Genomic DNA, 23,071 nt, shown 5'->3' on the forward strand with positions numbered 1-23,071 from the left:
TGTTCTAGTTCTCCATGTTTGTGCACATGTAGTTGTGTGCGTGTATGTGCCTGGTTCTCTCTGCTCCCCTTTTTCTCTCTCTCCTTTTTCTCTTATTTCTTTTTTTCTCTCTCTCTCACTGCAACATGCTTAACAAAAAAAGTACACAAAGGCAAATTTATGATTATTAAATATACTAACATGCAGTGTGTCCTGCCATGGACCGTACCGCCCCGTTCCCTGCCCCCAAACCCCAATTTTGTTTTTCTGGCATGCTGACACTCCGGCATCTTCCAAGGTAGACGTGATTTTTTTGGCAGTCCGGCCAAAAAACATTGCCTACCCTGATCTAATACCACTGCTGGTCATATGAAAGACATAAGTATAGAATGCCTAAATGTAGACACTGTGGCTACAAAGTTGCTACAAATATAATTCCTTTTTTTAAAGAGTTAGTACAATACACCAGACTTCATAACCAATAGGACTTTATTCCTTTTTGTAATTGAAACCTAAACACAGTACAGTGTTACCTGAGGTCCAGTACACAAAAGTAGCTAAAAAAAAAAAAAAGAAACTGTTTAATGTCTAAGTTTTAAGATCATTTAGAGGCTGATTTTTAAATAAGAGCTTTTAACCAAGTTAATGGACTGTAAATCAAAAACACTGTTGTGCACACCTTGCTGCTCCTTTCCATGGGAAGGCTGTCTCTTGGCTTCCCTCCCTCCCAACTTGCTTTCATCAAACCGAAATCTGAGTTCCTCTTTCTGCTCAAGGCCTTGGAGGAGTTGGATGGTGAGATCACAGCTGAAGCTGAAAGCTCTCCCAGCTTCCCAAAGAAGGGGATGCAGGACTTTGCATAGATACGTACATCGTGTCTTTCTAATATGATCTGGGAGAGCTACAACTCACAGTTCAGTGCTGAGCAGTGATGGCCCCACTCTCACGTGCCAAAGTCCTTCAGCAAAAAAGGAAGTCGGATCCTGGTACATTTCAGAGAACTCAATCCTGTGATGAGGGGATTACATATAATGGAGAAACAGTACAGAGTACTGCATTTTCAAATGTAGTTCATCTTTAATTTCAGACAAATGTCAATAAGGCTGATGATCGCTGTAGTTTATCAATAATGCGTACAGAATGCTCATCAGATTGGATATCAGATTGAGAAAGGCCAACCAAATTGGATTTAGTGATCGTAGTTCCTCACGTGCCTAGGCTGCTGTTAATCCAGTTGTCACTGTTCATTCTGCTGACCCTCTGTAATAGCAGACACAGCTCCCTGGCCTTTATTGACGTCACTGATGCACACCCACAATCCATCTACAGACTCCTTCCATAGAGTGACCTGGAAGCAAAACATGAAGTAGATCTTAACACAATACCCTCCACTCCCCTGCTTTGGAGTCCAATGCACAGAGTTTTCTCTTTCTAAAGCTTTTCAAAAAGTTTCCATATACTCTTGATTTCAGGTGATGCTGCTCTTTAATGAGCATTTGATGACATCCCTAATTCTTAATGCTTATAAAGCAGCTGAGGAAAGAACCTCATTAAGGTCAATAAGTATCTTGTTTATTGATCAAACTACACCCATGCTCCCATTCTAGGTACACTGGAATCCCGGAAGGATAATTTGCTTTCAAAATACTCAATCTTACCTTATCTTAAAAATATAGAGCTATTTAAAACGCTTCTACTGCATGACAACAATTCCTACTTTCAAACTGGCATTAAAAAGTATACCATTAGGAAGAGTGGCTTGTGCATCCCCTGGGGCCAAGATGAGGACAAAGACTTGATGCTGGCTGAGAAACTAAACTAGTACTGTCCATTGTGTTCACTTATTTATCTGCATGCAAGAGCCAGCTCTAAGATACAACACTCACTTTGTTGTCTCCTCCAGACACAGCAAGAATGTTTGCAGTGATAGACCAGCTAACGTGCCAGACAACATCATTGAACTTGTGTAGCAACTTTGGTGACCATGAGTTGCCAGAGGCATCATCGCATGTCCAGATAAACACTCTGCCATCCTAGACAAAGCAAAAGAAGTTGTTAGACCAATGGCTGTCCTTGGCAATGCCAAAATGAGGCTATGCAGTGACATACTGTTTGTTTCAAAAAGCATCTATTTTGAACAAACATACCAATCACAGTTCTGAGTATTTTTACATGGTCTAATTAAGAAATATTAAAAACCACATGCAGTCAGAAAAGTAGGTTGGAAGAAAGATCTGCTCCCAGAATAAGCCATATCTACTTTTGGCCTAAGTTAATGTCTTACTACTATGTCTGCCAAGCTTACAGACCCAATCCAGCTACAGGAGAGAGGGGGATTCTTCCCCAGCATGGGCAGCAACAGCTGCTTCAATAAGTACCACTACAGAACCTTTACTCTTGGTGAGGATGTCTGAGCCAGAAAGAAGGTCTCACAGACCCCACCCTCATTTTGCAGCCCTGAAGATCAGAGGAAGTAGTTTTCTCTGTGAATTGGGCATGTTTGACCCAGAGTCACCAAGAGCCTTTCAGCACAGAGCCAACATTTGAAAAAGTAGGCATGAAAGGGGTCTTTGGAGGCCATCTTAGTCCATTCCCCTTCTCAAGGCACAATCACAGTGGAACCCTCCCTGCCTACAAGGAAAATAAGACTGCCGGACTCCGCTGCCACTCCTCTCCTTTGTCCAATAAGGTCTCTTACAGATCTAAGCTCTTCAGTTCTATAGATCATTTTCTTAACAGAAGGGAAAGCCAGAAACCTACACGTATAGATAACTGCCAGCACCTCAGAATGATTTGTTATATCTTTCATAGCTCTAACACCTCTTGACTTCATTTCACATGAATGGTTACACAGATGAGAGTATTCAGAACCAGCATATTAATTGTTTCAGTGACAGTCTTACCTGTGAACAGCTAGCCATGGTACTTGTTGGCAAGCCTATGGAGGGTGCCCAAGCTACATCTCGGACCCAGTCACTGTGAGCCTCCAGCTTCTGTTCTTCCTTCCACTGGCCATCCTCCTCCCTGAAGGGGTAGCAAACAATCACGTCTGTTCTGCCTCCCACTTTGGAACACCATTTTGCAATGTACTCAATACTGAAAGTGGCCAATTTAGCCACAAAATAGGAAACACAAATGTTCCTCACCCACTTTCTTATGTTTAACCTGGAGGGTCTACCCAAGAGGTAAAAGAATTCAGTTTCAATAGCCTACATACAGAATTGGAATTACAGGAAATCCTCACTATTCGTGGGTTTCGCATTCGTGGTTTAAAATATTTGCAAATGCCGAACCCACATCTTAAATACACTTACAGGAGCTCCTTGGGAGTGCCATGCTTGCCACCACCGGTCTCCTGCCACTGCCAGCACAGCCATGCCCCCCTTCTCCAGCCACTGGGGCCACTGTGTTCACGATGTTCATGAACGCAGTGCCATATTCATGTATTTTGCCATACGTAGGGATTTCAAGAACATATCCCCGTGAATAGCAAGGGTTGCCTGTATAGTGCTACTGCTTCAAGCACAGCCAGGGAAAATTAAAAATCACAAAGAAAGTATTTGCTTCCTGAGATACGAAGTGAAAGAGGATCTTTCAAATGAGAACTAGCCCATGAGAAGATGTAAATCTCAGAGAGCCATCTCCATTCAACATCCTCTAAGACAGACACTTTTAAGCGACAGGGGAAAACATGGCATTGTTTAAATTACTATTTGTGGTAAGTGGCCTCTAGCAAGCCATCTAGTGGATCAACAAAGGAACTGATATCTTGGAAGGAAGCAGAACAGATGCAAGATGATGGGACACTTACTTCCAGATCTTGACGAGGTTGTCACAGCCACCGGATGCAAACCTTTTGATGTAGTTTGGTTTTTGGCCTGATGGCTGCTCTATAAGGCTTCCAGGTACAACAGCAGGGGCCCAGCTAACAGCATTACACCCAATCTGTGCCAGAACAGAATCTGAGTGTTAAAGTTTTTACCCTTTAAAAATCTAACCTGCTTGGGGTCACTATGTTTTATCACACGTCCACAAAAAGCAACTCCCCCCCTCCGATGCTTATTTCTAACACAACAAAATGTGTCATTCTTTTATCCTAGGAAACTCACCTATTGCCACCAGTACATCACTTTGTTCTCTCTTTACCTAGACTCTTTGGGGTATGGCATTTATCTATACGGCAACACATATGTGATAGACACACACTTACGGTATGTGCATTGCTGATCTTTTTTACTTCCCACTGTCCATCACCTGTGTAACTCAATAACGAAATGGCCCCATCAGAACTCCCACAGGCCAGGATCAATCCATAGTCATGTGGTGCCCAGCAGACAGAATTCACTGTCAGAAATAGTAAATACAAGATTGTCAGAAAAGTGACCAGCTGCAAAGACACTGGAAGCCATGAATGAGTGACTTGAATTAAAAAATGTTAATAAAAAAGTATTTCTTTAATCATCTACTCCAATGATTCTCAACCTTTTTAGACCCAAGATGCACATTGACAGAACTGAGGCACCTATCATAAAATTCCAGTTTTTGGTTTTCTCTTTTCTAGACTACAGAAAAGAAAACAGTATAATTCTTCTGTTGCAAAGAGCTCAGGAAGATTACAACAGGTCAGAATGTTTTTATCACTACGGATTCCTATTTGAAAATTCTGGATTTGTCTTATGAATCATGTCTGCACACCTAACAGACCTAACTAACACCACATGGCAACCAGGATCTCAAGGCAGCCTGGTTGAGAATCATTTATCTTGTCTGACTTCCTGCTGTTAACAAGAAGCTGCCTTAAAACCAATAAGGGGTATAAAGAAGGTATAAGCGGGAGGGATGAGTTTTTAAATCAGAGTTCAAAATATTAAGTTTCCTGTCATTGCTGAGAACACCACTGATCCTAGAACAGAAACTGAATGTTCAGCATCAACTTCAGAAGCTGACCAGAGCAGACCTCTGCTATGAGACATAGCAAGCAAAGGGGAAAAATCACTATCAGCTCTTTTGTTCTCGTGTATTTGCACCAGATTGGTGCTTTGTGGGAGCACAACATAACACTCTGTGGATTTATGGTGTTTATATGCCAAAAACTGTCCCTTCTCATCAGGACTGGAAAGCTATTGCTAGCATGTGCAGCCCTGGGAGAAGAGGCAAAGAGGATTTTATTGGAGACATTCTCCTGTCCCCAGAGAACACATATGTTGCTTACATACTACAGAATAGATGAAGAAAAAAATTCAGTCAGATTCAACTTGACCCTGTGTCCACCTAGACCACCACATACCTGAGGAGTCATGACCTGTGTACTCGTATGTCTTTTCCCAAGTGCCATTTTCTTCCTTCCAGATGATAACCTTCCTGTCATAGGAACAGGAAGCCAGAATATTTCCATACATGGGATGTGCCCAGGCAACCTGCCACACAGGGCCTTCATGGCTGTAAAAAAAAAAAAACCGTCAATTGAGAGAGAGAGAGAATAATTCCCTTTTATTCTTGCTTGTTTCACAACAATATTTGTTTGAAATTAATTCAAGTAAACACCTTTATGATGTCTTGCTGGGGGAAAAAAAGGAACAATGAAAATTGTGCATTACTGCTAGACAATGGAACTGGTTTTAGGATACAGTAGTTGGGATAAGATCTCCCAGTGTTTGCTCACGTCAGTTATTAGGAATATATTTATTTCTGGGAATGTGGGGGTCAAAGTTTCAGTGAGATTAAAAGCTGAGTTACAAGTAACTCACTTTCCACCTCTCCCCCATTCACTGTAATGCAAGTTTAAAGACAACCAGACACACTGCTTCCCAGGATACATACTGCGTAGTGCAAGGTGGGTGCACTACAGCAATGTAGTGATCACATGGGTCTACACATGCTCGCTAGCTACATCCCCATAGTGGCATACTTCCTGCTTATAGTGCACCACTATGGTGACACAGCAGGGAAATTTAAGCGTGCAACGCCCATATGACAGTACAGGTGGTTACTGCACCATTTTTTAGTCACTGTACAACAACGTCACTGTACAGCAACATGTGGACATACCTAGCGAGTAGTTGCACATCAGTTTTTACAAACCCTTCCTCACTAGAGAGATGATTGATGTATTATGCCAACAGTCAGTACATTACTTAAATTTTGATATTTAAAGCACTCACCCTCTCAGATCAGCTATGAGGATTTGCCCTCCATTCCTTACATCAAAGATTTTCACAGATCTGTCCGAGGAGCAGGTTGCTAGCCGAGTACCATAATAATCCATCTGAGCATCATGCTGGAAGGGAATGGACAGATTTCCACTAAGTTTCAAGAGTGGCTGGAACACTCATGAACTGTCTACCAGGTACCAGAGCAATATGATAAAAAGACTTCAGTTATTGTGTTCATGCAGGTCATTTGTTCCAAATTATTTTCTTGCAGTAAGTAGACAATATTATATTTAATGTCTATAGTTTACACCTCTCTAATAGGGTGGAGGTTGTCAACTGGGGGTACTTGAGAAGGCCCTAGGGGGTAGGTGCAGGCAGGCAAGGACGAAGTGCTGCCACACACCATCCTGCATAGGTGCTGCCTGCCTGGCCAGATACGGGAGGCAGGGGAAAGTCAAACGTGGCAACTGCCACCACTCCCCATCAGGCCACGCACCACTGCCCTGCTTGGCAGCCAGCCAGGTGCACCTCCCCTGCCTAGTTTGGTGTCTAGCTGTGCGCCACTCTGGCCCCCTCCTGCTTGGCGCCCAGCCACACACCAGCCCCTAACTCCCCCCCGCCCCACATCCAGTCACTGGGGGTACAGTGACCCAAAAGGTTGAAAACCCCTGCAATAGGGTAATTACCACAAGTAGTCAAACCCAGTGTTTTGAGACAAGAAGTCAGAGCGCTGGGCTTCTATTCTCTACCGCTGACTCTTCTTGGCCTTGCTAAATTACTTAATCTTGGTTCTGGTTTCTTTACATTTCAAATGGGAACAAAAATTTTGATCCACCTCCCCTACACAGTTTTACCAATCACTGATGCTTGTGTAGCCCCTGCCCTTGGGTTTTGAAAAAATAAACAGAGCGGGGGGGGGCACTCAAAGTCTAGGAAAACCAAACCCAGGGAGTTAGTCTGAACTATGGTCCTCAGGCTGTTTTGAGGGCTAGTAGGAGTAGCAGTGGAAAAAAAAAAAAAAAAAAAAGAGCTGCAACACGGAGGCCATTTTTACCTGAAGCCAGTGTAATTAGAGTATGGGAGAGGCCTTGTTCCCTGACATGCTCCCAGCACCATTAAAGGGGCCCCAGGGAGATTGTGGAGGAGCCCGGTCTGGGTGCAACTGGGAGCAGGATCAACTTCCCCACAGAAGAGACACCAGCAAGGAGAGAACTTGACTGGTCCTAGAGTGGGCACACCTGCACTTGCTGTTAGCATACAAAAAACTCTTGTACATATCACACTGGAGTGTATTGCTCCTGGGCACACCATCTGAATGCGAGCCTGAGACTCCAGCATGCTAAACCAGGTCAGAGAAACCCTAACTGGCAGGGTGCCCAAAGGTTTAGCCTGCCACCCTGAGGTTGCTCCAACCAACTCTATGAGCTTTGGAGGGGCTGGCTGGGGCACGAGTGTTCTCCTGTGTCAGCAAGCAGCCCCCACACAGAAGCACTCTCATCCCCCAGCCAGCTGTGTTAGTGTCTATACATGCAGTGCTGTGAAGTAAAAAACTCCACAAAATGGTAGTGCTTGTAAATACTCCCTGCTGTGGAGTTTATTAGTTTCCTGCAACCTAATGGGGGCACATGTGTAGATACAAGATATCTATTGTGGAGCTAATTAGTTTACTCCACTGTCTCGTGTAGACACACCCAGCGAGTTGCACTTAAAAGGCCACAGAAGTTAGTGCAGTCAGTGTATTGTGAAGTGCTGAAAGTCCTTGTGCCACCTGGAATCTGCTGTGCACGAGGGAAAGGTCCTCAACCCAATGGGTCCTTATGAGACTGACAAGTTGAAGTTAAGTTATACTGGTGAAAAGGGAAATTTTGTTATCAGATTTCCATGTAGGAGTTTCATGGCCTATTTACAGACTGTGTTCTAATGCCTATGCACATAAATTTATCTGACTTGTTTGTACCCTTTTGTTACTAAAGCAATGCTTGGGGACACTGACTCCCCGCAGCCACACCAGCCGAGGGGTTACATTTGCAAATAAGACTCACAGGCCACTGAGAGACAGACCTGCCCATCTGAAGATAGTGTTTGGAAGTGCTGTTTTATTCCCCCTTCCCACAAACTGACACACTGATCTGCCTCTCTCTCATCCCTCCAGCAATGGTGCACACTGTTATCTCATCTATTTTCTAGCAGCAAGTCCCAGGCATTAGAAGGAAGGATCTAGAACAGAGATGCTCAATCTCTGGCCTACAGGCCAAGTGTGGCCTGTGGATCCTTGGACTCCGGCCCTCACCAGCACCAAATAGAAAGGAATCATCACTTCCCTCAATCAGTTGGCAATGCTCCTACTAATGCAGACTAGTATACTGCTAGCCTTCTTAGCAACAACGGCACTGATGAAGCCATATCTGGAATACCGTGTCCAGTTTTGTGGCCCCCACTACAGAAAGGATGTGGACAAGTTGGAGAGAGTCCAGTGGGGGGCAATGAAAATAGTTTGGGGGCTAGGGCACATGACTTCTGAGAAGAGGCTGAGGGAGCTGGGCTTATTTAGTCAGGAGAAGAAGACCGAGAGGGGATTTAAATAGCAGCCTTCAACTACCTGGAGGGGGTTTCAAAAGAGGATAGAGCTGGACTGTTCTCAGTGGTGAGAAATGACATTAAGAAGCAATGGTCTCAAGTTGTAGCAAGGAAAGTTTAGTTGGATATTAGAAAAAAACTCAAAGAGGGTAGTACAGGACCAGGCTACCCAGAGAGGTGGTGGGGTCTCTCTCCTTAGAGGTTAAAACCCAGGTGAACAAAGCCTTGGCTGGGATGCGACAAGGGTAGCCAGCCCTCCAGGACTGCCCTGGCATCTCTAGGAATTAGATACAAATCTCCAGGAGATGCTGAGAGTCACCCAGGAGATAAACAATAGGGCATTCATTAAAATAAATATCAAATGCTGGACCAGATTTGTACAGTAATCCAGTAAGTAAAGTCTACGCATCAAAATCTGTAACTGATACGCGTGGGCACGATCAAGTTGCATGTCACAGGTATGCTGCCGTTCTGGAAACCTCACCGAATAGATTCAAACGAGCTGGTAACCCTACATGAGACAGCTGGGGCTGGCCCTGCTCCATGCGGGGGCCTAGCCTAGATGTGAGCCCACGAGGTCCCTGCCAAACCTGACGTGATGGCACGAGGAGGGGAAGACTCGCCCTTTGGCAGCCCAGCCGGCAGGAGGGTGCCCCCTCTGCACTCCTGGGCAGCTCCACCAGCCCGGCTGTCACCAGAGGCGCCCGCAGGCGGCACCACGGGGCGGGGTAGGGAGCGCACAGCCTGCCCGCAGGATGAGGAGACCCGATGGGGGTCATGGCAAACCCCCGCCCCGGCCTGGGGGGAGCTGAGCCGAGCCACACTCACGATCATGTCCTCGTGCGACGTGTCCACGGTGTTGATGACCGACACCTGCGAGGAAGAAGTGGGGTAGGGTCAGGCCACCAGCCCATGTATCGCAGCCCCAGCCCCGGCCCCGGCCCGGCCCCGGCCCCTACCATGGCGGCGGCACCAGCCTCGTCCTGCTCCCGCTCCCGCGGCGGCGCTCAGACGTGGCAGCGCCCGGGTCCGCCGGCAAAAACGTCCCGGCCGGAAACAAGCGCGAGCTCGCCCGGGTTCATCCTCCCCAGCGCCCGGGTCCGCCGGCGAAAACCGCCCGGTCGGGAACAAGCGAAGACACGCCCAGGTTCCGCCCGCCCCCAGCGCCTGGGTGGGGGACCTGAGGTGGAGACGCACAAGGTTAGTCTGAAGCCCAGAGGAGGCGGAAGTGCTGCGCTCATAGGCTTACCCAGGAGCTTTTCCTGGCGGTGTCTCCTGCAAGTGATGATTCTGCACAAGCAGCCTCAGCTCACAAAACCATGTGCTATCTATCTTGATAGATAATATAGATAGATGTCTATACAGACTGAGCAAAGAGGACAGCTCTCTCTGCACATCTCTGCTTTGACTCTGTAAGGTGCAAACCTCCTGCTTCCTGCTTGACTTCAGGCTAACTGTCCTTTCACAGCAGCTGATAAAACAAGCAAACCTCAGCTCATAAATGCTGCTGTATAAATAGTGGTATAGATAGATGGATACAGATAAAATGCAAATCTTTCTGTTTGATTTCAAGCTAGCCTTTCACTGTTATAGGCATATCTAGGTAGGTAGACAGATATAACTCAAGCTTTTGGGAGCTGAGGTTCACTTCATCCTGTGAAAGAAGGTGCAGAAAGTGGAGAATAAGGAGAGAGAAATTACAGTACAACATTCAAGGGCAAGAAGGGGGTGGTAGTGGGAGAGAGAAGCAAACAGGTATTAAGCCCATATTCAGAAATCTGAAGAGAAGTCTGCCAGTGTGGCGGTTGCATTCCCAGGGGTTGTACTACTTCATGTTTAGCCACTTGACCTCCCCCAAAAGGCTCAGAGCAACAGGAAGTAAAAAAAAAAAGACGCAATAATCTACTTTAAAATATTATCTAAAAGACAATTTTGCTTCCTTTAAAAAAGTCATTTAACAGCAACAAGAAATATATCCATTCATCAAACATAGTCATAACAGAGAGCAACCATTTCAGGGGCTAAGGGGTTGTGCGCTGACATTTAAAAGAACGCTGACATTTAAAAGAAGGGAGGCTCAGAGAGATGTGCAAAGACGCAGTACTTTGCTAGACTCAGACAACAACAGTGGGGCCTTCAGGAAATGTTTCAAGAAGGGATGGGATTTAATCTAGAGCTGTTGCTCTCGTTTCCTGGAAACAGCAGTGAGGACAATAGATTGGGGGACAGGTGTTTCTAGTCTTGACGCTAGGTGGCTTCTCTGAGGTCTTGGGTAAGTCATTTTATGTTTCTCCATCTCAATTTCTCTATCTGTGCACTGAGGAGAATGATGTCTGTTTTCCTGTGTGATGTGCTTTGGGACCGTCAGATGAAAGTGTAAAAGTTAATAATGTTCCCCAGATGTTTAAAAGCCAAAAGGACAGAATTAATGTTAATCTGCAACTTTAGAGGCCACAGCGTAAAGACTGAAAGACAGGTGCAGTCTGATCATGGTTTGCAGAAGACAGTGCTTCTGTATTTGGGACAGCTTGATAGCGAAGGAGATAGTGTAGTGCTGTAGGAGAGAACCGGAAGCGCCTGTTTTGTTCTAAATGCATCATGGCCACCTGAGTGCACCTTGTAGCCTCATCATCGCATCCTTCCCTTCATGCATTCTCAGAGCTGAGCTTACTGCCCCTGAAGTGCTCTGGACTCAGGAAAACAACAGCCGGTAAAAGTAAACTTCATTGTCCTTTCACCATGAGGCACTTCCTTATATTTGGACAGTGCCAGCCTGGCACACCAGGGCTCTGGTCCCTGACTGAGGTCCCTGAGCACAACCACAGTGATAATGTACCGGGTGGACTTTAAGGAAACAGATAGGTTTTCCAGCATTCCTGCCATTTAAAAGCAGCGTTCCTGCTTATATTCTTCCAAGTCATTTTACAGTGCAATATACTTCTTGCTATTATTTCTGCTTGTTGACTCTTTGCATGTCTTGCAGCTTGGGTAAGAAAATGAGCTTGGCACTTTCTGTTCCCGATTCTTCTGCAACAGCGTAGAGATGCAAGGGGTTTCCAAAACATTTACATTCAAACAAAAAGCTTTGCTAATGTTTAATTTAAATGGAGAAAAGCTTCCAATCCAATTTTGGTTTGTAAAACAAACCTATCTATGGCTCTATCACTGCATATTGGGGCTCTGTTCCCTTTACATGCATAACCATTTATAAAGTGGTATCAATGAGCTCTCTAGATCATTCAGATAATTTGCTACTGAAAGGAGGGACTTTATGAGATATGGATCTAATTCCTGCCCTTGCCACAGACTTCCTGACTGACTTGGAACAAGTCATGATACAGGTGCAAAATGAGTTATAATGCTGTCTTTTTTCCCCCCTAATTGTTTGTGTTGCCTGCTTAGAACATGAGCTGTAAATGGGACCAAAGTAGTCTTAAATACATATGAAATGGTTTGAGAATTGGGACCACGAGCTGCTCACAAAAGTGATCTTGTGATGGAAGTTCTAATACTATTTAGCCAGTGACGGCCATCACTTCGACAGTGGTGGCTGCTTGCCTGTTCTTTGCCACCATAAGTTCTGGTGCCATATATTGAATATAACCCAAGAGGCACTGGTGATGCCTGTGTTTCTCCTGTTCTCTTGTGGCAGGTTTTGGTCCCCCTCCCTTTTTTTTAATCAGGTGTTTTCTGTCTCTGAGGCACCAGAAGATGGTCTTGCGGATGCTTTTTGGACAAAGAGTTGCCTTCAATGGCTTGGGAGATCCCTTCCAGTCCCGTGTTCCTTACAGGAGAAGCGCAAGATGGAAGAAAGGAAGGAAGAAAGGACAAAGCTTGCTGGGAGAAGAACATATGGTTGGATCCGCTCGCACCTGTGCAGTTTGCAATGTTCGAGTCAAATTTTGAAACAGTCCCAACAAATGCTGTTGCTGAGACCAGTCGTTCCTGTGAGCTGCCCAACACGCCATCATTGCTTGGCAACTTACCATGGGCCTTGTGTTGTTCTCGGAGAGGATTTGAACGGCAGGGCTGGACCATTTGGGTCAGGCAAGCAGGCTGTTTTGTCCCGAGGGAGCAGGAGAGAAGATGCTGGCGGAGAAGCAGCCAAATGGACCGTGGAGGCCAGGCCTGTTGGAGGAGCAGAGGAGACAAACCAACAGGATGGGGGAGGTTAATTCCCAGAGTAATTAACCCACAACTGTTTGGGGGCCCCCTGAACGGTAGTTTTGAGGTGAAGAAGTGAAGGGGCGGCGAGCGGATGCACACAGGAGACCCTCGTCTGCGGGGCCCCCTGTGGCCACAGGTTTTGGGAAGTCCCGAAAAGCCGACCCAAGGGCTGCATTTGACACCACAGAGGCAAGCAGGGAGCTGCTGCAGGCTGAAGCAGGGGTCACTGGAAAGGCTCCTAGACACGATGGGGAAAACAGCCATTCCTTTTATCAACCTGAGCCCTTTCTTTCATAGTGATGATGGATATAGGAACGAGCGGAGTTTTTCCCAGTTAAAGCGCGGAGTTGGAAGACGGGGCTGCGGGCTGCCAGCACGGCTGTCCCCAGCAGGCGGGAGCAGGGCCCGGCGGGGCGGGGCGCGGGGCTATTTCTGGCGGCGCGGCCGAGCTGTTCCAGCGCCTTCCAGCCGGGCAGAGGCGGCGGCGTCGGCGGCGGGGGAGACGGAGACCGAGCCTAAGCCCGACCCGGACCCGGACCCGGACCCCCGGCCGCGGGGCCTGGCGCCATCTTCTGCCGGCGGATCCCCGCAGGGCCCGGGCGGGCCGCGGCGCCGACATGACGAACGTGTCGTACCACATCTCCAACCTGCTGGAGAAGATGACGTCCACCGACAAGGACTTTCGGTAGGGCCCGGCCGCGCGCCGGATCCTGGCGGCCCCGGGAGGGGGGCCTGGGCCGCGGGGCTGCCCCGGCGGGGAAACCGCGCTTGTTTGCTTGCCGTTCATGTCATTTGTCTGCTTTTCCTTTTATATCATTTATATATCACGATATACATATCATTTGCGGCTCTGACTGTGGCCGAATTGGCCCCACCGAGCGCCGAATCCGAGAGTCCGCGACTGTCCCCCGTCCGCAGCTTCGGTTTGTCTCCCAAACTTTTTTTTTTTGTTAACGAAATGTTTCGTGTTCCAGCCAAATCTGCGAATCAGTGCCGAACCGCAGCTGGCAAACATCCTCCACCTCCATGTGGGGCTTCGGATATTTCCAAACCCTTTACCGGGCGTGCTGTGCTGTGCACAGGCCCAAGTGTGGAGGCACGGGGTTCGCCTGCCCTCAGCTGTGCAGCCATAGGAGCCTCCCATTTCCATGAAGTGATTTAAGCCCTGATGCCTCAGCGGGTGCTGAACCGCGCCACAAGAGCAGTTATATCCCTGGGAATGCTTCAGGAAAATTGCCTTTGTGGACCTGGATACGTGGTGTTTCTCCTACATTGCACTGTTTCCAAATCCTTCGGCGGGCATCCTGCTTGCAGGCCTGGCTTGGGGTTCAGATGCCCCTGAGTTTTGCTTGCCCTCGGCCATGAGGCCCTCAGAGCAAGCAAGGGAGGAGAGGCTGTTTCCATAAACTGGGCTGCACCTTGGTGGGTCCTGAACTGCGCCAGAGAAGCAGTTCAGGAAAACTGCCTTTTTGGACGCAGATGCGTGGTATTTCCCCTGCCAAGTTAAGAAGCCGGGAGACTTGATCTCAGACTTTGAGAGGCCAGGAAGGGAAGGGAAGGGAAGCAGGTTGAAGCCTCTCGGCTGAGGGCAGGGAAACAGGTTGATCTCGTCTGTTCTGCACGACTGAGCCCTTGGTCGTTGCTCTTGGGTTGTAGATCCCACCCACACCCCCCCCGGGGAAGTTGGGGTGAGGAGCAGTGGACTGTCACAGCCAGCAAAAACAAAACAAGTCATTGCAGGCAGCTGGCGATCCCTGGAAATCCTGTGCTGTGTATTCAGTGCTGCTCAGGTAAAATAGAAAAGGCCTCTGGTGGCTTGGTTAGGAGAGGCTGGTGCGTGGTTTGTATTGGTGTTGTGGGGAGAATGAAGGAAGCTCCATTGAATTGCAATTAAAGAAGTTATGTAGGGCAGCGGTTTCCAAACTCTGACATTGCACAGCACCAATTTAAAATGATACAACCTTAAGTACCACCAGCAAGTTTTTGTCATGTACAGTAATTATAACAATTCTGTTAACGCGTACTCCTGACAGGCTGTTCATGTACCACTGGTAGTCCCTGTACCACAGTTTGGGACATTAGCAATGCGTAAGGGGTGCACATGCACCCCCTGAGATTGGCGGTGCGCCCTGTGCAAAAAGTCCTGCCGATGCTGCCAGCTGCTTGCCACCTTCCCCCCTTCACAGCTGACACAGCCAGCAGCGTCTGTGGCAGTTCCTGCAGGCCAATGCTGTGGGTGGTCGATGCAGCCACCTGCGAGAGCTCCCTGCTTGCTGTCGCTGTGCCTCTGCAGCCTCCAGGGCACACGGTGTTCGTGGTTTGGGAACAGTGATGTAGGGGAAACCCCTGAGTAGACCACAGGAGGGAGGGGGATACTGGTACCTAGTTAACATCATGGGCAGGAGGGGCCTGAAGTGAAAGGGGCGAGAGGTAATTTGTCTGCCCCATGAAAGAGGAACTAAGGGCCATTACAGTCATGTAGTTCAAAGGCCCCAAATATGGAATGTAAAGTTCAGAGGAAAACATTTTAAATGCAGTTTTAAAAATAAGTTATATTTACACTTTATTGCAGCAGGTGGCTGTGTCAGGAACTGCTTGTAGTTAAATGGATTGGAAAAAAACATGAATTCAACTGGCCTTTCTTATTTGACAAATCCCTTGGTAACAGGAAGACGAGCTTAAAATAATTTCTCCCTTTTAATAATCAAAGGACAAACATTATGCCTCCAGCAGCCCCTACTGATGTCAGTGGGACTCGAACAGGGGTATCGGAGAGAAGAATTTGACCACAAGATATTATTAGTAGCATTGTTCGCAATATTTAAAAATGACTCTAACTTGATGTCATTTAACCAACTAGTAGCTCTTATGCAGATGTACTACTTTACCCTCTGGGCATGCAGTTGAGTTTTAAAATACTCCTTTTAATTTATCAAGGAGCATGTTAATGTTTTTGATTGTGCTTTGTCAAATGCTTCCTATTTAAAAAAGACTTTTACACTTCCAGTGACATCTGGAGCATGCATCTAAGGCTGTGGCTATTATGGGTACCCACCATGTTCAAAGCCTTTATTTTGCATGGTAGCCTAGTATTTTGTTAGTTGATGATGGAGCTGCTTCATTAGTGCTTGGCTGAGGATCTTTGTGGCCAATGTTCTCTGCAGACTTTGCTTTCAAAAGAAGCTAAATAGCTCTTACTGACTCAGAAATGTCAAGTATTGTTGACATTGTAAGTCAACAATCTGCTTTTCTCATCTTCAGTTTCTGGCAGGTTACACAAGCTTCCATCTCTCTCTAAGCCCAGATGTAGTTACTTACCGCTCGAGAAGAGGCTTATGCACTACAGATATGGGCATTAGACTACTGTGGTAGTTTTTTTTTTTTTTTTTTAATGCTGAATGAGCTACATCAGAGGCCTGATTTTAAAATGTAGTTTTTCACTTGAGAAAGGAGAATGGTTTACCCATATCATGAAATTGCACTAGCTCACAACAAACTGTTGTTTTAAGGTTGGTATTGTTGCTGAAATAAAATGCCATTGAAAATATCTGGTTTTGCCATGTGGGACTTTAAAGCACACCTAATAGTCTGACAGTGGATAAAGTAATGACTGACTTTTTTGCTTATGAAAAATGAGGAACTGTCATGGTTTAGGGGGGAATGAATGTCAGGGAAACATCATTTTGGCATCACTATTCACATCTGTGAGAGCTGTGACATAACCAGGGCCCTTTTGTTTGTCCCTGTATCATCTAAATGCTCACTGCATTTGTACTATTGTAAAAATGCCTATGCCCCAACTACAGTAAAGTTCCCATTATTAGCAGAGAGACATTAGCACAGCAAAATACCTAATACTTCTTTCTAACTCCCAAGAGGCCTCTAACAGGAAAATTAGCAAAAAGAGATGTTAACTTTGAAGAGGCAGCTATTCAGGTTAGTGAAAAAACTCCAGAAGGCTATAAACAAACTGTGTGGGCTGAACAATAGAAGCTTATATATAGACCAGAACTTGAAAGCACACTTCTGGTCTAAGGAGCCATTATAGAAAAGTGCCACTATTTACTCTACACATCTTGTGTGTGTGATTTATGATGGGTAGAAACTGTCGCTATTTTGGTGGCTAAAGAGTTCTTACTTCAGCCCTCTAAGAGCGTCAACTAGATGCTGTTTTGACTTATGCATTATCAACATACTTCTTAGCCAAGGTCTAGGACCAAATCCTGCCCTCAATTTTACACTTGGAGCAATGGGCAGTGTTTAGATAATAATCCGTAATACAAGCCAGAAAGCAGGACCAGATTTTTAGGCACTACACTCATTTTTGCAGGTATGACTATTAAACACACATTTTTCCAGTGCTGGGAGCCAAGTTGACCTGGAGTCATTGAGACAAAATATAGAGGCTGAATTCTTTCCTGCTCTTTTTAGTCATGTTACAGAGCTATACCTACACTGTTAAGAAAAAGTTTGGGAGGTGAGGAGAGGAGTCACTTATTTCTCCTATATTTTGACTTTAGTTCTGGGTCTTTTCCCACCAAGTCTTTCTGCTCAAATTCTCCCGTGTGTTTACAGTGGGGGTCGCTGCTCCCTTATCTCACTTGCAGTTGGGTTGTGAGAAATACTACATTTCTGTGTATCAAGCACTCTCCATGTTGCTAGGTATTAAATTAAATACTCCATGTAGATCATCTGAAAAGCATCTGGATCTACATGTTGGCTAACCTGTTGTTGATTTGCCTTGTTTCAGATTTATGGCCACCAATGACCTGATGATGGAACTTCAGAAGGACTCCATAAAGCTGGATGAAGATAGTGAGAAAAAAGTGGTGAAAATGCTTTTAAAATTGCTTGAGGACAAAAATGGGGAGGTGCAGAACTTGGCTGTCAAGTGGTAAGAGTCTTTGTATCAGCTGTCATGCTTATTGTCAGGAATAGAACCATCAAAGAATCCAGAAAATGCCCTAAAAGAGACCCCTACATGTTCGGTGCCTCTGGTTCTTTCAGCTCTCCCTTACAAACTCCATGTGTCTGATAGGGGAGAGGCAGCCTCTAGTTTTGGTGCACAGGGGTAAACTGTATGAATAAGCATGTAAAAGTCTTTGTAGGAAAAGTTTGGAGACTTGGAACACTATTAAAAGTTGGATATTGTGGGCTACCTGTCTCCTATCTAAACTGGCATCTTTAAGATTTGATTCCAGCAGTTCAAAACTCAGGACCTACGTGCTCAGAAATTCTGGAGAGCTTTGAAATTCAAAGCTAAATTTTCCCAGAGGGTCCCATCTTTATAGTGTATCACACCACAGCGCTGACATAAATGCTTCTTGAGCATTGGTGTTTGAATTCCAGACCTGAATTGTATCAAGTGACACTAGAATGTATTTGGTTTTCCCTGATTATACTCCCAAGCGTAGCTTGTGCCATGGATTCACTTTTGTTCATTTCAAAGAATCTTTTTCCTTTAAGAAGTAGAGGCCCCTGGATTATAGGATCCTCTGTAAAAGTGATTATGATGCTGACTTGTTCTTCCTGTCTCTTTCCCCTAGCTTATCTAAATTGGATTGTTCACTCTAGCCATGACATTGAATGGGTCAGTTCACGCACAGGGTTCCAAAAAGGTGGGCCATTTAAAGACCATTTTGGGTTCCTGCATTCAACCCCACTGTGGATTTTCTCTCTTTCCCCTCTTTTTCTCATCTTTAACTGCTTTCCTCCTCTATTTTTCCCTGTGACCTTGGATGTTTTTTTGCCTACCGCTCTCCTGATCCTTCCCTAATTGTCTTTGGCCTTGTTCCTGTCTGTATCTAGCTGCTTTGGTTCCATTTCTTCCCCTGTTTTCAAAGTAAGGGCACTGAACAAATTGAGATGTTTATTTGCCTGCTTATCCACAGTTGGATCAACTAGAACATGAGTCCTTACTCTCTTTGATTTCTGTCTTGTCAATGATGACTTTCTATTACATGCTGGATGAACCAATGAGGAGATGATCTTCAAACTTAGCAGCCAATCAGTTGTTTCAGATCAGAAGGCTGGTATCTTTAATTAATGGATGTGGCATCCCTTAGGATACTGACAGCCTGATTAGACGGTCTGACCTACATGGTCCATATAGGGCACGGGTTTGGGATTCAGTAGGTTACTTAAAATTGAAAGTCTTATAGTATAGATCTTACTTCAGCTAAAACTGGCATTCTTATGATTTTATTCCTACAGAGGGAGACTTAGCTCAAAACCCTGGGCCCAAACACTCCCATATAGAAATCTGTTCTATTTCTTGTTTTCTCTCAGATTTTTTATGGGAACTGGGAAAGTTGCATAACTTCTGTGTTTGTTTCCCTGTCTACAAAATGGGGATGGTGATAGGTACTCTTTTGTGCAGCACTTTGAAATGTATGGAAGAAAAGCATTTACACTTATGCCAAACTATTATTGAGTATTGCTTTTTCAGGAATTTATATTTTAGAAAACTTGTCTAGAATCCAAGTGACTACTTGTTTTTTATCTTGATCATGGAATAAAATATCTAGGTGAGGGGGATATGGGGAGGGAAACATTCTACTACTAACCCAGACAAACGCCATATTCAGAGTGTGACACAAAGACCTGGGTCTTGGGTTTTTGGTGTGCTAGCAAGTCCATACAGATTTTGCAGAATTAGCATTAGGAGACAGAAAAGTCAGTGTTTCTAAACAGAGGAGGAAAAAATGCAGTTGGAAAAAATGTTTTCAGGCTCTCTTGAGACTGTTGTAACAATGACTCCAGTCCAATGTTTATACAGAGGAGCTGACTGACATTTCTTAGGAACAAAATCCTTAATAGCCAACAAAAACATGTAATGGTGAAAACCTATCTTTGAAGGGAGCTGCTCAGCTCTCATTTATGTCAAAGGGAATTTTGCCATTCCTTGTAGCCTTTATTCCTCATCTGCACACACCTGCTTCGATAATCCCGTGGCAACACTAGTGGCACAGTCTTACCCTAGGCTGATGTAGGATATCCCACTTAATGCCAACTTCAGGTTCAGCCTCTTAGAAACAAGCGAGACACATGGATCTTTTCTTCATTTGCACTAAATTATACGTTATGTATTATGAATGTGTGCTATTGCTGACTCTTCTATCTTTGAGGAGGGTTATCTCTTTTTTTTTGCATTGTAATATCAACTTGGCAATGTTTCTTTAATTCTGGCAGCCTGTTGGCTTCAGTGTTTATCAATCTGCTGGCGGCTGCTAAATTTGGATTTGATTTCCATATATACTGTGCAAGTTGTATGTTACTGTGTGTGAACAGTTCATTTTAGGCTAGAAGAAAGAGAACAAATCTGGTCTCCCCAAGGAATCAACCAAGCACAGTGACACTGTCTGCTCAGCAGCGGAATTGGAATCCAAATTGGCAGATACCTCACTGCTGCCTCTGCATCAGACAGGGAGACTCCTTTATATCTAAGGATGTAGACTGATGTCATCTTTCATATCCAAAAATGAACTGATGAAACATAGGTTACACAAAAGGCACATATTATGGATAAAGTCCCCCTGCTTGTCTGTATGGCAGCTTATAGGAAATAATAAAAAAAGAAATCAAGTCTTCATTCAGGATTCCCACTGCAGTCATTCCCTGTGTAAGGCAGGTAGAATCTGGTTCACATGAACTGGGTGCTTGGTTCTCTGAGTCACTTCCCCTGCAAGACCTGTGGAGGCGGGGAAAAGGGTCTGGTAGTTAAGGCACAGGAGTGGGAATGACTGCCTCTGAATCTTGGGCTAGTCACTTAATCTAGCAACGCCCTGTGTTGTATGATTAGCATTGGTCAGAATATTTTTTTGGCCGTGTTTGCATGAATAAAAGATGACTTTGCTTTGGAGCGTTGGATTTGCCCTCCTTCATGTTTGTTTTTCACAAATACTTTAGGCACTGAATTTCCTGGGGAAAAGAACTGATGGAAACACCAGTTGTCAGCAAACAGTGTAAAATATTCATGGCAAAATGAAGGAACATTGGTTTGTACAACCCAAACTCTAAATACCAGTCATTTGTGGTGAACTGCTCGCAAACAACTAGAGGCAAATTATTCCACATATAATTCTGTATAGTAGATGAGTTAAAGAAAATGTTATGCTCTTAGCCAAGACGAAAGTAAGGGGGTTACTCGAAACTAGTGTTCACTCAGCCCTAAGGTTAACTGTGCAGAGGCTGAGTTCTTTGTACAGTTCTTTCTACAGCAGAGGGCAATAGAAGGTTAACTTCATCTGGAAACATTTACTCATTTTGGCTTTTGCTTTTAGGCTGATTCATTTCTGACACCTTTTCAAACCATGGCTGTAGATACCTATGTGACCTCAACATTGTCTACCGCATAATACTTATTAGGCTGCCTGGGCAATTAAATTAATCTTCTTTTTTCTAAAATGCACCAGCTTGCCCAGCAACATTCTCCAATAGAGTAACTGATGTACCCTATGATAAGAATTGATCTGAAATTCATGAGCCTCCCCACTGACTTCCCAGGCCTTGTGATGTACTAACTGGACAGGAATATGAAATATATTGAGTCTAGAATTGTAATGGAGACTTTAGGGCACCTGCCGTGAATTTAATTACGGTTTGGAAATGAAGACAACATCTTCAGCATTAGGTCTGGCATACCCTTTAGCTCCAAGAAAGCTGACCAGTGAGTGCTGAACCTTTTGTGACCAGGGGGACAGCCTCCTTTCCATTTGGTCTCTTTTCTCTCTGCCTTCTGCAGTTTGGGTCCTCTGGTCAGCAAAGTGAAAGAATATCAGGTGGAAACTATTGTGGATACACTGTGCACAAACATGCTGTCGGATAAGGAACAGCTCCGGGATATCTCCAGCATTGGACTGAAAACTGTCATCTCAGAGTTGCCTCCAGCATCTACAGGTAAAACATTTCCCACCCATTTCCTTCTAATGTCCATCATTATGATCCTTCCCTTTGAGAAGGCCATAAAGCCTGTTAAGAAGCAGAGGACAGCTTGGAATTCAGAGCCTATGTTTGTGTGGGAGCCCCTGTCCCATGCCCAACTGTTTTAGTAATGGGATGTAACAATTTAAAGATAATAGATCAGAATAATGATTTTAAGATAATAGAAATGGAAATGCAGAAGTAAGTAGAGATGAAACGCAAAATAAAACTGGGTGTTGGATCTCCCAGAGTGTATAAAATTTGAACTTGCATCTCAATTTTGCAAACAACCCCATTCTATAGGATGATCCTACAGCATCAAACCCCATATCCAAGTGCTTTTGCTTGGATGATGCACTAAGAGAGCCCTTCTGGCAGGGCTGCTCTTGCTCTGGTTCCAATGAAGTGTATCTCTCTTTCTCTCTCTCTCTCTCTCTCCGTGCTGGAATCCCAGCTGTGTTAGTTTTTTTTACCACCTCCACATACAGCCTGTTTCAGTGCCTGTGTTACCTCACTGTTGACAGCCTCTCCTGGCTGCCCCTCCTGCCCAGTTTTAATACCCAGCCCAATGGTTGTATTGAGAAAATGCAAGAGCAGCTCTATACAGTAATATACATGTATATCCCCAGGGTGCCATCATTTGAACTGTCTCTGCAGCAGCTCCTGTGCCTTATGCCATTGTTTATGCATCTGTTATTCCCTTGTAGCAGGTGGCCAGGGCAGTATTTCTTGCCTTGAATTTTTTTTTGAGTTGGCAGTGATACCCTGTGGAATATTTTTTTCATGCATAGTTTCATAGTTGGTGGGTCGTAAGGGACCTGAGCAGATCATCAAGTCCGACCCCCTGCCATGGCAGGAAAAAGTACTGGGGTCAAATGACCCCAGCAAGGTGTTTGTCTAGCCCCCTCTTAAAGACCCCCAGGGTAGGAGCCAGTACCACTTCGCTCTGAAGTTCGTTCCAGATCCTAGCCGCCCTGACTGTGAAGTAGTGCTTCCTGATATCTAGTCTGAATTTACCCTCTGCCAGCTTGTGACCAGTATTTCTAGTCACTCCTGGTAGTGCTCGGGGGAAAAGGGACTCCCTCAATGCCTGCTGGTCCCCCCTAACTAGTTTGTAACAGGCCACTAGATCCCCCCTCAGCCTTCTCTTCTGGAGACTGAACAGGTTCAGGTTCCTTAGCCTTTCCTCATAGGGCCTGCCCTGCTGCCCCCTGATCATGCGAGTGGCCTCCTCTGGACCCTCTCCATGTTGTCCACATCCCTCTTGAAGTGTG

The 23,071-nt window shown here is 45.3% G+C and overlaps 2 protein-coding genes across 5 annotated transcripts in view; one reads left to right on the forward strand and one right to left on the reverse strand.

Annotated features, from left to right (window-relative positions):
- Nucleotides 1-454: 454 nt before the first annotated feature.
- On the reverse strand, nt 455-9,764 carry SEC13 (SEC13 homolog, nuclear pore and COPII coat complex component). Its single transcript, XM_019536566.1, has 9 exons — nt 9,668-9,764; nt 9,537-9,581; nt 6,141-6,256; nt 5,267-5,418; nt 4,190-4,323; nt 3,791-3,924; nt 2,883-3,003; nt 1,866-2,012; nt 455-1,327 (listed from the first exon to the last, which is right to left on the reverse strand). Exons 1-9 carry the CDS (start codon nt 9,668-9,670, stop codon nt 1,217-1,219), a joined length of 963 nt encoding a protein of 320 aa, XP_019392111.1. The 5' UTR covers nt 9,671-9,764; the 3' UTR covers nt 455-1,216.
- A 3,588-nt stretch (nt 9,765-13,352) lies between these two features.
- The window catches only part of LOC109311128 (cullin-associated NEDD8-dissociated protein 1-like), a 26,214-nt gene continuing 16,495 nt past the window's right edge, over nt 13,353-23,071 (forward strand). The window contains exons 1-4 of one of the 4 annotated variants that reach the window (XM_019536564.1): nt 13,353-13,560; nt 17,206-17,352; nt 17,626-17,769; nt 21,619-21,773. In XM_019536564.1, coding sequence (XP_019392109.1) covers nt 17,309-17,352; nt 17,626-17,769; nt 21,619-21,773 — 343 coding nt within the window. In that variant the 5' untranslated portion in view covers nt 13,353-13,560; nt 17,206-17,308. Of the gene's footprint in view, nt 13,561-17,205; nt 17,353-17,620; nt 17,770-18,421; nt 18,494-21,618; nt 21,774-23,071 lie in introns of those variants that run through there. The other 3 variants (XM_019536562.1, XM_019536563.1, XM_019536565.1) reach the window with 3 other exon arrangements.

Source organism: Crocodylus porosus, unplaced genomic scaffold, assembly GCF_001723895.1.
Source record: "Crocodylus porosus isolate Cpor-Errol unplaced genomic scaffold, CroPor_comp1, whole genome shotgun sequence".
NCBI classification, from domain to species: Eukaryota; Metazoa; Chordata; order Crocodylia; family Crocodylidae; genus Crocodylus; species Crocodylus porosus.

Coding starts and splice junctions, on each gene's coding strand:
- SEC13 (XM_019536566.1), bottom strand. Junction 6,257..9,536: donor CGTCGCACGAGGACATGATC/GTGAGTGTGGCT, acceptor ATTCCCTTCCAG/CATGATGCTCAGATGGATTA. Junction 3,925..4,189: donor AGATCAGCAATGCACATACC/GTAAGTGTGTGT, acceptor GTTCTGGCACAG/ATTGGGTGTAATGCTGTTAG.